At 47.5% G+C, this 14,984-nt stretch overlaps 1 protein-coding gene across 1 annotated transcript in view; it reads right to left on the bottom strand.

Annotated features, from left to right (window-relative positions):
• Positions 1 to 8,919: 8,919 nt before the first annotated feature.
• Positions 8,920 to 14,984, bottom strand: part of SLC26A4 (solute carrier family 26 member 4) — a 60,505-nt gene continuing 54,440 nt past the window's right edge. The window contains exons 18-20 of the mRNA XM_075557667.1: positions 14,545 to 14,690; positions 11,193 to 11,276; positions 8,920 to 8,943 (exon numbers count right to left, since the gene is read on the bottom strand). Of these exons, the coding sequence (XP_075413782.1) occupies positions 8,920 to 8,943; positions 11,193 to 11,276; positions 14,545 to 14,690 (254 nt within the window). The remainder of the gene's footprint in view (positions 8,944 to 11,192; positions 11,277 to 14,544; positions 14,691 to 14,984) is intronic.

Genomic DNA, 14,984 nt, shown 5'->3' with positions numbered 1-14,984 from the left:
AGCCCCCCAGGAGCTCTGCAGGAGGGAGAGGAGACTTTCTGTTACAGGAGAGTTATAGCCTCAGAAACCCGCAGCAACAGTTCTGCTCTGTCCCCCAGGATCACTGTAAGTCAGAATCAACCTGATGGCAGTGCGTTTGATAGATGTGTTTGGTTTTTTACTGGTGGTGCTGTGGGGTGGGCACTGGCGTGCTAGCTACAAGGTTGGCAGCTCAAACCCACCCGGTGCCATGTGCAGGAGAATTGGAGACTATCTGTTCCAGGAAAGGTTGACAGCCTTAGAAACCTTAACTAGCAGGGGTGGGGAGTTTGATTCTGCCAAGGGCCATTTGGCTGTTGCTTGAAAACCATACAAAATGATCAACTTAAAATTGTGGTCAAATGTTTCGTTAACTCACCCCTCGCCCCCCCCCCCCACCGTGATGGCTGGAGCTGCTTGTCTCTGGTGAGCTGTGTGATGGAGCTGGTCTGAATGATGTCACAGGCCTGCAAGCTGGATGTTCCCCGGTTCTGCGCTAGAGGGTTGTTATGAGCCAAAATCAACCGAGGCCAGTGGGTTTGTTTGGGGTTTGGGTTCACTCTAGGTTTGACATTGCTCTGGGCTCGGTGGTGAATAAACCACTGAGGGGAGTGGTGCTGGTGCTTTGCTGATAATAGCCTTCAACTGACTCCCGCCCACCCCAGGTAACCTAGGGGGTGTCGCAGGGCCAGGACCAGAGGGTGGTAAGTCCCACAACTTGGTGGAAGAGCTAGCATTTCCGACGGTATTCCCTTTCGACTAATTTCTCTCTTTGCATCACAATCTGAATTTCGCATTGTTTGCTCAATTTTTAAATCATGACCATCTTATAACATATTACCTTAAAACACTAGAGAGATGACACTTTGGGAGAGACTCACCACGCCTTGTGCTCTTGACCTCTCCCCTTGCCTCCTGTACTTGAAGTCTGGCAGCTTGCTGTCTCATGGGCTAAAACTGATCATGTGCACGTGCACCATTCCATAGATGAGCTTTGTCAAGGAGAGAAACAGATAGCAAATGTCCTGCAATGCAAGGGGGTTTTCTTAGCCATGAAATCATATATCCACCTTAAAGAAATCCCTGACCCAAATCAATTTACTAGCCGCTTTTCTTCCACCAGAAGCTGCAGTCATCCCCCCCACCCCCGCCCCCCTCCCCCTGCATTTCCACCCTGATGGAAGCCAGCCATGCTAAATTTGAATCTCAATAGATGTGGCTGGGTAGCTGGTCACCTTGTAAACTGAGAAGCATTGGTCTAAGCAAGGGAGAGGGAGGAGCCTTGACATCCACTTGGGCTCTGCATGGGACCACCAATGGCAAATGGCAAGGTCAACAACTTGAACTCACCGACCTTTCCTCTGAGAACAGTGGGGAGAAAGCTAAAGCTTTCTGCTCATCATGATTGACTGCCTCAGAGACCCACAAGGCCATTCTACTCTGTTCTGTCTGGCTGCTCTGTGTCCAAACGGACTTGATGGCAGTAAGTTTGGAAAGGAAGCTCAGTGCCCTAGACCCATTGGCCTTGGGTGGATTCCAACTGATGAAGACTCCACAGGACAGGTCGCCTTGCATAAGGACCTCCACAGTCTTCTACGTGGTGGGAGGTTCGGGGGATTCACCCTCATTCTGTACTCTGCAGTGTTTCATTGTGTGCATGTACGGGTTTGCTTATGCATTCATCTAGCAATGAACACTTCGGCTGTGTCCATCTTTTTGTTCGTGTGAATAATGCTGATGACCAGGGGTGTATATTTATTCATGTCACGACTCTTAATGTCTTTAGGGTATATTCCAAGGGGTGGGATTGTTGCACCTCTACACTTACCCACGTCTGCTCTTTTTGTATCGTTTCTCTTTCCAGTTGGCCCTGGATCTGATTCTTCAGCCTGACTCCGATACTCAGAATTCCAAAGTTGTCAACTGTATCTTATTCACCTATTTTTTTTCAAGTCTTTATGGTTACAGAGGGACTTTATGTGGTGCCTGCTTATGCTATCTTCTTGGACCACCCTTTATTTTTTAAAAATCTGTTGTATAAGTTGCTGAAGTTTTTGTTTTTAATTCTAAAGTGTGTGTGTGTGTGTGTGTGTGTGTGTGTGTGTTTAAGCTACTGCAGCATAAGCTGTCCAATATGAACAAAAACAACAACAGCAAGAAAACCCATACTGATGTCAAGTGGACTTCTTCCACCTCCTGGTGACTGCATGTGTGTTCACGCACAACTGTGCGCTGCAAGGGCTGGTCTTTTGAAAGTGGGTCCTCAGGTCATCAAAGCACCTCTAGGTTGACTCGAAACTCCAAGCACATTGTTGCACCCCCACGGGCTCTTGATCGATATGCTAGGAAATACATATTTAAGACTAACCTCCCCCCGCCCCCACTTCCAGTGAGTGTCCGACTCCAAACTTCCCCCCGGGACAGAAGTTCAAGAGCGGCCAATGCCCACAACCTTTCCCCTTCCCCTTCCCCCAGTTTCAGGATGCATCACCTACTGGCTCAATCTAGAATTCAGAAACCAACATATCAATTCCTGTCTTCCTCCCACTCCCCGCCCCCCCAAGTCTGATCACTCTGTTCTTCAGTATGCCTCCCATTTCTCCTGGACGGCTGCTCTCGCCTTCTTCCGGCTCTCCTGGCTTCCAGTGGGATCCACAGGGTGCCTTCTGCGGGCCAAGTTCAGACGTGAAGAATGGCTTCACAGTGAAAGCTCTCATCTCTGACCCCCAGGCACCCAAATGCCTTTCCGTAGGCAACCAACAGGATCAGTTCCTTAGGTCTTGCGCTTTGGGAAATGTTCTCTACCCCGAAACGGAGATGCCTGCTTCTCTGTGGTGCGCTCCACTGTGTTCCTCAAAGCTAGGTGTTCAAGTCCTAGGCCCCGTGTTGGTGGTTATGATCCCACTGGGGATGGGTTTTCTTCCTTGCGGTGGGAAGCTAGATCAGGCACGGAGAGACCCAAGCAGAGATGTGGCTGGTGGGAGGGTGGGGTGGACAGATGCCAGACCACAGAAAGGTCACCACGGAACCAAGGAACAGAAGCTGAAAAGCGATGAGGACCTTTCTCCAGAGCCAAAACCAAGAGAAAAGCTTCCCGGAGCCAGCCCCATTCATTCGGACTTCGGGCTTCCTAAACTGTAAGAACATAGATTTTTCCAAAGCCACCCAGGCATGCTATTTCTGGCATAGCAGCACTAGATAAAGAAGAAAATGCCCCTCCGGAATCTTCTGGAAATACAAAAAAAGGACTGTGTTTTCACAGTTGGTTAACTTTGGATTTGGCCTTGCTTTAGCAGCTGACCTCTCTGTGCCTAGACAAGTCTCTTCCCGGGGAGCGCTTTCCTGCCGCAGGCTGCACACCTGTGTGCTCACTTGGCCTGGAAATGTCTTCCCCGATTTGTGCCTGCTCCGCCCCCCTTAAATAACAGGACCTGAGCAGAGAGGGGTCCCCGGCTGGCCTCAATCGCTGGCCTCCATCTGTCGCCTTCCCAGCCTCTTTTACAGGCAGCCGCATATTTGGGCGGGGGGGGGGGGGGACTGTCTATCTGTGTGTCCACTTGTAGATTGTGTGATTACTGTACTGCAGGGCGATGGTATAACCCTATACGGCTCTCCGTGTGCCTCCCAGAGTCCATCCTGTTTTGCTGGTCTCTCTCTCTCTCTTTCTCTCTCATATATTGCCTTCCCCGTCCCCCAAGTGTCTGTCCTCTTAATTTACTCTATTTATTGGTGTACTTGCATGTCTAATTAGCTCCCCGCCAGACCACAGACTTCCTGAGAACAGAGATGGTCAGCTTTGCTTGCCCCTCACTGGACACCCAGCCCCTGGCTCTGTGCCAATTACACGGAAAGATGCAATGCCGCAGAGGATCCAGGGTCCCTCAGTCACGAGGACTCAGGGCTACCCCAGGTGACAGAGTGGAATCGCCCCATCGTGCTTCCTGAACCTGTAATCTTGACGGGAGCTGGACATCCTGTCTTTCTCCTGAGCAACCTCTGCGTGGGTTTGCTGCCCCCCCACCCCACCTTCCATTCAGAGCTTAGCACCCAGCGGGTTGCAGCCAGGGCTCCCTGGTGACCCCAGAACCATTGACAAGAGACCCCATGGGAAAACAAGCACCCTGGAGGGAGCGTGACTAGTGGGTGGAACAGATGAAAATGAAGACAAAAACCAGCCTCCACTATTTCAGTGGCCAAGTCTGGGCTTCATATGGTGCCCGCCTCCTCCCCACCCAAGAAGAGCCTCACACCAGGTATTGGCTGTCTCTCTGGCCAGACCAGGCGCTCAGAGTGGAGAAGAGGGGCTGAGGGGGGAGAAGGGCAGAGGCCACAGCCAGAGCTTTCGCCCTGGCTTTCCAAGGGGTGGCAGAAAGCACAGGGTGCTGGTCAGCCGGGGTGTGCTCCATCACGGACCTGTGACTGGTTCAGACAGGACGGTTAAGCAATCCCTTCTCGCTTGGCTTCAGGAACCAAACGTTTGATTCCTTCTCCTTTGTTTTTGTTGTTTTTTTTTTTAAACAAGCAAGTAAAACCAGAAAAGACAGTAGCTCCCACCTATCAATCGCAACCTTTTCAAAAGGAAATCCAAACTCCACCATCTCCCATCAGTGTCTACTTCTGGCTTGCCAGATTTAAAAATAACATGTTATTTCTTTTCCGATCACAAAAGGAGTGCCTCACGTGATTGATTACAAACAATAGAACCCCAGCACACGTTGCTTCAAATGGATCAGCTCTGAAAATAAAATCACCTTCACGGAGCAAGCCTTTCATTTCTAAATCACAAAGGCTGGCATGTCTATTTCCATCTCCTCTCTCTCCTTAGAAACTGCGGAAGGAAAAAAAAACACACCACAAAAGCCTCATTCATCTCTGCTTTAATTTAATTTCACCTCTTGAATTTAGTTCTGGGTACCCGGCAGCTGATTGGATTAGCCAGGTAATGGAACCCAGTCATTTTGCCTTTATCTCTTACCAGACTTGGAGATAAAGTCCAAGCTCCTTAATGGAGCACAGGGTCCCTCAGGAGCTGGCCCCAGTCTTCCTTCCGGCCTCCTTTCTCACTCCGTCCTCCACTTACCCACTTAATTGGGAGCTTACTGCAGAAAGGTCATGACAAGTGTGTTCTCGTGGCCCAGACCTCTCCCGTCAAGTATTTCCAGGCTAGGAATCGAGGGCCGGGAAGGGCCCAGGCCGCCTTCTTGTGGTGTAGGCCTGAAGGAGTGGCTAAAAGGAATACCAATTCGCAGCGGATAGGAGTGTGAACCGGAACCAGCTCTGCAAAACTCTCGGGTAGCTACTACGATAAAAGCTCACTGCCTTCTACTGGAGCCTAACTCACGGCAACCCTTCAGGACAGGGTGGCACCGCCCCTCTGGGTTCTGACACTGTCACTCTTGACCAGTAGAAAGCCACCTCTTTCTTCTGAGGAATGACCTGTGGTTTCATACTGCAAACTCACCGCTGCCCCACTGGGGTTCCCTGCCACATTCTTACACCCATTCACATCAAACTGTTTTCTGTTCAAAGAACACTTTTAGTGGTAGCTTTTAAATACAGTCTACCTACACATTGCTACTTCTATATAATACCTACAAAAGCAGTACATGTGAGGCCCAGTACACAGGACTCAAAATTGCACGTCTAGACTCACCAAGACATTAAATCAAGATGGAGGATGTTCCCAGCACCGCTGCTCCCAGAGGAAAGACCTGGCAATGACCCCCATAGCCAGGAAGACGGGCTATGCTGCATGATTCTGACTGAGAGCAAATGGCCCGTGGAGTACAACGCCCCCCGCAGGGCTTTCTAAGCTGTCACTCTTTAAGAGAGCAGGTCGCTGGGACTCTCCTCCTTTGGAGGAGCTGATGGGTTTCAATCACCTGCTTCTGGGTTAGCAGCCAGGTGTTCAATCACTGCAGTGCCTGCCTTCCCCGCCACCCCCAACAGTGGGGTGGCACTCGGGCGATAGGCCACTACACAGCAATCAGTAAGCGGTCGCTATCGGCAATGGTGTGACTGCAGCCCAATTAAAAGGCGGACACAGAAAAAACAAAAAAGGTCTTGTTTGGTTCATTCGATAGAAAGTTTAACAGAGGACAAGGCGCCGGTGCTAGCAGTCGGGCCAATGAGTCCTGCAAAGGAGCTGAGAAGGCTGCTCGGGCGCTATGATGTCCTGGCTGTAGACTTGGGTCCTGGCTTTGCTGATGTGTTTGTTTTATGAAAATTCCTCAAGCAACGAGCTATGGTTGAAGACTTTTTGTGTGTAGATTGTGTCACCATCAAGTGTTTTCGTAGCGTCATGAGAAACCATTGCACAAGACCTATGGGGAGAATGACATGATTGACCACACATTCCTTTGAGTCACAGTTTATTACATCGATAAGCTTTCTTTACAAAAATAAATTGCACACAGACAAATGGAAAACAGGGCCATAAAGGTAACTGAAAAAAGAAATGACAGACTTGAAAAATTAATGTCTTTTTGTTACTGTTCAGCAAGGGCACATCCAGAGTATTTTGAAGGGAGACTTTAATAAAAATCTGTGTAAATATTTCCAAATGTACATGATTTTCCCCCCATTTGTCATTAGACTTTATATGCCATAGTGGGGTCTTATTCTATAGGTTAAAAAGATACCAAAAGACAGAATTCATCCCAAGTAAAATACCTGTCAGCAATATAGAATTTAAAATGTGCTTACTTTTTACAAAATGCATGGAAGGGACAGGATTCCTAGAGTGTCTGGAAAACACTCAGACAGAGTGTGGTCAAGATGCCACAAAGCTCTGGACCTCTGTCAAAGGTCACTTTGGTACCCTCCCAACAAATGACCAAGCACGTGAGCAGCGCATATGTCCTCCGTTGAACAGAGGGAGCCACCAGCTTTCTGCAAGACTTACATTCACTCTTTAGAGGCAGTCACCACTGTGAAAATGAGAACATTGTAATTTTGTACCCGACATGGGGCGAAGTGTGCACTGAGTTCGTGAAGCAGTCTTGTAGCCCTGGAACGTGGACAGCGATGCTCACAGCCCATGACAGCCCGCTCACTTGCTAATGCTGAGTCGTGCCTAGGGGCTGGGGGTGAAAAAGCTTTAGGCCAGAAATCCAGGATCATCCCATCAGAAGTAGAGATGGCATTCTGATCGCATTTCCGAAGAGAAAGCAATCATCTGGGATAGCCAAACATATGGGAAACATCTGCACATTTATGCCAAAGAGATAACAACAGATGTGAGGAGGGCACCGGGTTGGGCAGCGCGTGGTTCTCGGGATCGTCCGGTGGCATCGACCAACAGACCAAAGGAACAAGAGGATTCTCAGTGACGCTAGGCAAGACACTACCTCACTTGGGGACCGGAGTATTTCTTTTTCTCTAGAAATGAAGTATAACTTCATTTACTCCAATATGAAATGTATGGGAATAGTCCATAGGACCAAAGTCTATATATTATATATAATAAGAAAAGAGTATTTAAAAATAAATGTCAAAAATAAAACTTTGTGGCTTGAAATATATATATATACATACTTAAGAGTAGATATTTTCAATCTTCCAAATGCACTTTTTTTTAACAACATCATTCATTTAGATTATTTTATCTCAAAGTCATTTTAAACAAAGATTGAAAGGTGGGGAGAATTTAGTTAAACATTTATTTACTTTGATACTAAAATTTCAGGGGCAAATAGAATATTTTGATCACCACATTCTTTAAAAAATCCAACCAACCTCGCTGCTCTCGAGTCAATGCCAACTCATAGCGACTCTGTCGGTCAGGGTAGAACTGCGGCTGTGGGCTTCCCAGGCAGTTAGCGACCTAAGGGGGGAAACGCCTCGTCTTTCTCCTGAGGAGCGGCCGGTGGTTTCAAGCTGCTGACCTTCTGGTAAGCAGTCCAGTGAGTTACCACTTGACCCCAGGGCTCCTCACCACATCCTTACATTTACTTGTTTCAAATTGGTTTTTGTTCAAAGAGTATAACTGTAGTGTTTGATTTTTTAAAATTATACCTAGGCGTAGGGTCACTATGAGGCAGCGTGGATTTGATGGCAGCGAGTATCCCTACCTCTATGGTGTCTCGATGGCACCGTTCGAGAGCTTGAGCTCAAACCACAAGGCTGGCAGTTTGAAGCCATCAGCCACTGGTGGGAAAATGTGTGGCAGTCTGCTTTCATAGAGTGTCAGCTTTGGAAATAAGCTTCCTTAGTCTCTCTCTCTCACTGCCATCAAGTAGATTCCGACTCACCGTGACCCTACAGGACAGGGCAGATAGGCCCTGGTGGGTTTCTGAGACTGTAACTCATCAAGGAAGTAAAGTCTCATCTTTCTGCCCCGTGGAAACCCCACAGGGCAGGTCTGCTCTATCCCTTCGTGCTGCTATGAGTTGAAATGGACTGCAGGTGGGTTGGTGGTTCTTAGGTTCTTATACCAACATATACCTTCATGCAACGATCATGTCTATAGACAAACCGAGATTTAAACTGCATCTTTCAGCGAGAGTTTGATATATGACTTTCTTTGATTGTGAGCTTTGTTACATTAAATATATATATCCATATCCCCCACCCTCAGGAGCCAAGACAGGCTGATCTCTTAACTTCTCTGAAACAATTTTGATGTTATAAGATTAGCACATTCTGAACATTGCTACCTTGCGTGCTATTTCTCATCCATTTTCCACATTTATTTTACAAGTAAAGCCTAGAAACAATTTTAGTGTTCCTCTTTTTTGGTGACTAAGAAACAGAGAAAAGAAAAACACACAGAGACTTCAAAAAGAATGAGTGTTTCATGTCCAGAGAACTAGTCATTTGCAGAAAATACTTGTATAGAATGGCGTAGGCAGGGACACGTTGCTTGGCAGGCCTGTTACAGGGACCCCTGGGAGCTCTCTCTCAGGAAGCAAGTCGACGCATCGCCTGTGGAAGGAAGGAGAAAATCAAGTGTGGATGCAGCTGAATTCTTCAGTGAACACGATCTTTTTAATAAGCCTGTCTTTATAGCATTGGCTCCTCTCATTTACTCATCTTGGGTGTACCTCTCATCACAATAAAAGTAAAGTAACACTTACATTTTGTACCTTTCCCTACTCTAATTGCATTTATTTAAAAGCAAGCATTATGATTTATTGAGCACTTACTATCTATGAGATGCTGTTCTCAGGACTTTCTCTGACATGACTGAAGAGTGAGTCACTCCCCCGAGGGCACCGGCAGAGTCAGAATAGAGAGCACCCAGCCCTGTCTGAGAGCAGACAGAGCCCCTCGCGCCACTCAGAACGCATGTGAGAAAGGCAACGGGCCAGGCAGTGCTTCAGTCTGCTGTGCATAAGGTCACTCCCACCCTGACCAGACCCTACAGCCCCTCACAGCAACAAGAGCCTGTCCAAACGGTCTGTAAACGCTGGTGCCGCACCTGCGCCACAGCCCACTGGCAATGACTTTCCTCGCTGACGAAGCTAACATGCAGGGTTGACTTGCACTCTGATTTATCTCCTCCATCAAAATCTTCCCAGCCTGTCCCCACTGTCTGGTTTTTCTAGAAGGGTTATTTTTTCAACATGTGTATCAAGGCCTGGGGAAAGGCGGAGAGCCATGTCTATCAGATTTGCAGGGCACCAGGAGGGGGGTTAGCAGTGCTCTAGGTGACAGAGGCACCTGCAAAAGGTTCCTGCATCAGTGGACTGCAAACCTTCCACTAAAATGAACCAAAAGATGCAATCTAGTAGAAATAGAAGCGTCCCTGCACCACCATCCCCCCAAAATCACCTCAATATAATGGACATCTCAGTAGGGCCTGAGCTTGTGCAAAAATGCCTGAGCCTTTAGTTGGCCGTGCTCAACCGAAGCCACCAGTTTGCTGTGGCTATGGTGACAACAAGCACAAGTCACTGAGGTTTCATAATCCCCAAGCTAGCTCGACCACATTGGGAGTATCCCTTTCTTGGCCAGTAAAGCACTAATCAAATGCACCTCTCGAGGAAGGTATGGAGGGAACTGGAGGAGCCTCGCCTGGCAGACAGCCTGGGGAGATAAGAGAGTGTTGCTCACAGGCTTAAAGAACTTGGGAGAGGCTGCTTGGCTCTCTGAGAAGGCGGATCTCAGGCCACTAAGCAGCTACTGCCAGTTGCTGTGATGTGAATTCCAGCCCACAGAGACTCCATGTATGTCTGGGGGCACTGTGCACCACAGGGGTTTGGGTAGCCGAATTCTTCCAAGGAGATCTCCTGGCCTTTGTTCAGAGGCATCTTTGGGTAGTCCCATGGTTGACAAGCCCTGTGCTAACTCTTCACAGCACCCAGAACCTCTCGAGTGGCTGGTCCGGAGAGGCTGACTGGAGGTTTGCGAGCGGAGTTCGCATCTGGAGGCTCCCCACAGTGGCGCAAGGTGCACTGAAAAGTCACCGGGCGTCAATTCTAAAAACGTTCATGCGGAAGCTGAACGGGTATCCACCAGGTGTGGCGAAGAAGGGATTAGAATGGGCCAGGATGTTGGATGGCCTGGTCTCTGAGAAACCTCTCAACTATAAAATCCTGTGATCCAGTAAAAGACATTCAAAGCGATAGAGACAGTAAAAAGATTAGTCGCTAGGGACTCAGGGAATGGGCGGAAGGGATGGCTAGGTAGCCATAAGGTATTTTGTGGGCGATGTAAACTTTGTGATACAGTATTGGTGGGCCCACGACCTTTTGCATTTATCCAAGCCAGGCACTGAGCCTTCCTGTAAATTATGGACTTGAGCTAATAGTAATGTATCAATATTGGTTCGTCAGGGTTCACAAGTGCAACACATGAATAGCAAGCACTTGGTGCAACGCATGTTGCTAAGGTAGGCCGGCGAGGAGCGGGAAGAACACTGGGCTTTCTGCTGAGTTTCTCTGTAAGCCCCGAGCTGCTCTCATAAAGGAAGTAGACACGCATGAACTATATATGAACTACAATCGCCTTTGTAGGTCTTATTTCACTCTGGGTGGAATCCTATACATTTATCTCAGATACTCCTGCTTTGTTTCAGTCGAGTCGCCAAGCAAGAATGTGACCCTACCAGAGCATCAGCAAGGTGTAGAAAGCCCCCAAACCACTCTTCATCAGACACATTTGCCATCTGTAATATCCTGCTTATGCAAGATGTAACCTGAAACTGCTTCCTTAGGAAGTGAGGCTCGTACCTCGTCCTGGACATCAAGTTCCTCTTCAGTCAGCTCCGCTTCCATTAATCCAAGAGGATCCTTGCAGTCTTGGATGAGGGAGATCTTGACACAGAGAACACAGGAGAGTTTTATTTAGGCGAAAACAGCACACACACACACACACACACACACACACACACACCCCACCGACACTTCACTCTCCATGACTGGTTCTCATCAAATCGACAGAGTTGGTCATTCTCGTCTGCTTTCTGGTTCTTTGATAAATCTCACTGCTGAAAAGTTCCTATCCTATGTTTTTCACATTCAAATGTGAACCAGTAGATTTTTCCATTGTTAAACGTTTTCCGGCTGGCTTCCCCTACCGCTCCTTTTGTGGCCAAGCTAAGGACACTCAGTACGGTATGAATCATGCGATGAACGCTGGCGACTGATGACCACAAAGAGTCCCAAGTTGAATTTGATGGGAATTAATTTTATTGCAGTTGACACCCATGGTTATGGATCAAGGTGGTTGTCTCTGCTTTTTAAGAGTAGCCTCCCACCACCTGCCATCACGTCAATTCTGGATTGATATCAAGTTTCTGATGCTGTGGATCTTCATGGAAGCAGGCAGCCTCATAGTTCTCTTGCAGAACAGGAGCAGCGATTTGAACCACAGACCTTCCAGTTAGCAGCCCATCGCCTAGGCCTCAGTGCCTTGCACACAATGGAAACCACTCACTACTTAGACTTTGATCTCATTTTGAAGAAGGACATGACCAAAGCAACTCCAAATATGTTTCCGGAGGAAAGTGTTATTTCACAATGTTATTTAGCTGCATTTACTGCCGTTGGGTAAGCACTGGACTGCTAATGCAAGAACGATAGTTCAAACCCACTCCTGGGGGAAAGAGGAGCCTATCTGCCCTCAGAAAGATGTGCAGCCTTGGAAACCCGACGCCTGGTCACTGGAGTTGGATTCAACTCCATCACAGTAGGTTTGGTTTGGGGTTGGCTTACAAATAACTCAGTTCTCTTTGCTGTCGTGGAAATAAATATTAAATGGCAAAGCTACTCAACTCACTGCCCTCAAGGTGATTCCGACTTATGACGACCCTATAGGATAGGGCACAACTGCCCCCAGGGGTACCTGAGACCTTAACTCATTACGGGAGTAGAAAGCCTCATCTTTCTCCCAAGGAGCAGCTGGTGGTTTCAAACTGCTGACCTTGTTGTTAGCAGCCCAATGTGTAACCTGCTCTGCCACCAGAGTCCCTTAAGTGGACAAGTAAGTAGACTCTTGGTACCACTACAAGGTGGGGTGGTCCTGGGATAGTCTTTGCAATTGTAAAGGCAGGGGGCGGCCTCCTATCAGGCAGATCCTGTCCCTATATCTGCAAGACCCCTAAGACCCAAGTGGACTTTCCTAAAGGAAGGGCAAGAGCCACAGGCAGCGATTTCTACTCCTGGATAGAGTTACAGTTGCAGCAACCCACGGGGCCAATCTACCCTGGCCTGCAGGCATAATCTACTCAATGGTGTTTTGGTGTTTGGTGTTTGGTGTTTTACACATGTACCATATATAGGGCTTTGTGCTGGATACTGAGAATACGTAGCAATAGAATGCTTCTGCCCTGACAGGTGATCAATAATGCTCAACCCAATAGCCTACAAACCACTGAGTACATGAATGCAGGCCCTGGACGTTTGTTCAGGGTCCAAAAGGCCACCAGTCATTCAGAGTGCCGAGACGGAATCCAGGCTGCACCGTCCGTCGGCTAGTGCTTCGGGTGGCACTGATGGGAGAAGTGCTTGGCTAAGAATAAGGAGGTAATAAATAGCAAAAACAGCTATATTTTCATCTTAAGAAACAAGAGGATATTTCGGCTCTTCTTAGTGACTGCTTTCCCTCTCTAACCACTGTTTCCCGTTCAGTGGGGTCTTTTCCAGCTCTTTTGTAGGATCCAACTTTTATTCTTATTATCACCTACGAGTAAGGGAATTTTAAAAGTTTGTGAGTTTTCAAAGATGAATCTAAATCAAATTTACACAGCTTACATGTAGTTTTCTCTCTTTTCATTTCCTTTGAAATTGGTGGTCCTACTTTTTAACTTTTCTTCTCTCTTGTATGTAAGATCCACACTTCGGTATTTAGCGGCAGTGTTTTCTCTAGCTGCATAGAGCGGAACACCCTTCTCTAAAAACAGCTGAACAAAACACTGTACTATTGTTTTCTAAATTAGTTTGGCTTCACATATGCACTTCCAGTCTGCACCGAGGATCTACTTATCCTCATTTTAGGAGAAAAAGGAAGCAATTTAAATTAAAGTGCACTATGCCACTGGAGTCCTTATTACTGTGTTAAGTGTTTGTTTTTGTTGCTCCACTTCACAGTTCTTGTGCCAGGCCCACCAGTCAGCCCAGCTCATGGAACCAGACCGAAAGCTCACCTTGTCTGAGTATTTATGAGGGGAGGGCTCCCAAAGAGAGGAGGCCTATTTGAAACTGAAAGGGCCCTGGCGGTGTGCTGTGGGCGAGGCATTGGGCTGCTGACCAGAGGTTCAGAGGTTCAAACTCACCAGGCCCCCTGAAGGAGAAAGAAGAGGCTGTTTGCTCCCTTAAGGGTTTACAGTCTCAGAAAACCTATGTAGGGTCACGATGAGTAGAACTGACTAGATGTCAGTGAGTTATCTGAAACTGAAGTCTAATCTATTTTCTGAGGAAAAATTAACCGTGGGCTCACTCATGGGCTTTATTATGATCATTTCCTATTTCAAACATCACTGACAGCCCAATGGATCCCACTTAGCGACAAGTCTAAAGACGCTGCTATGTGGTTATTTCCAGTCATTTGTATGCCCAAGTCACAGAAGACCAAGATTCAGCGCTGGTTCTCCACAGGCATTTCAGCTAATGCCCACTTGCATTAGTGAATTCAGTGAGATCGAGGCTATGCACAGCCATCCTATGGGACAGGGCAGAACTGCCCCTCTGAGTTTCTGAGACTGTAACTGTGTATGGGAGCAGAAAGCCCTGTCTTTCTCCTGAGGAGCAGCTGGCGGTTTTGAACTGCCAACTCTGCAGCTCACAGTCGAATGCATAACCACAGTGCAATCAAGGTTCCTGTAGTAAACCTACAGACTGTAAAACCACTGTGTACTGTGTACTAACAGGTTATTGCGTAGAGCTGAGTCCTGATGTCTACACAGTAAGACAAAGGTCTGCTCTTCTTTTACTGATGAGGAAATGGAGGCTGTAAGAAGTTAGGCCAATGTCCTAAAATCTCAAAACTAAACTAGGATTTAAAGCTAGATTTGTGTATTTTTAACCATCTACAGAATCCTGCTAATTTAGCAAAGATAGGCAAGCTAAAAGGTCAAATGTTTACCGTTTCTAAAATGGAATCCTGTACTTCTCGAGATTTGACCTGGTTCTGTAGATAGAGCACAGCGTCATGGGCTGTCGAGAAGAAAATGTCCTTTCGGATGCTGTCCTCAAAGAACCCGCACTGCTCCAGCTTTTGGATCACGTGGTCTTCAGAAGCAAAGAGAGAAGTAATGCTGAGTTTGGTTCCAGGGAAAGATGCTATTCTCGCATCGGCCAGTGATATGTTTCATTTGATTTGGCTCGCCCACACTTTATTGTGATTCGGATGAAAGCTTACAGGTCATATTAATTTCCCATTTGGCGATCTATACATATTTTCCTTGGCGACCTCAGTGACAACCCCCTCAATGTAACAATTCTTCCTTCCTGTATTCCCTTGTCTGGTCACCCACCTGTCCTGCCGTTTGACTTTTGCTTGGGGACAATTGCTTGCCCTTTGGG

The sequence above is a fragment of the Tenrec ecaudatus genome, chromosome 9 (assembly GCF_050624435.1).
Source record: "Tenrec ecaudatus isolate mTenEca1 chromosome 9, mTenEca1.hap1, whole genome shotgun sequence".
Classification (NCBI taxonomy): Eukaryota; Metazoa; Chordata; class Mammalia; order Afrosoricida; family Tenrecidae; genus Tenrec; species Tenrec ecaudatus.
The sequence above is the reverse complement of the archived record's forward strand: the minus strand, read 5'-3'. Positions and strand labels throughout refer to the sequence as shown.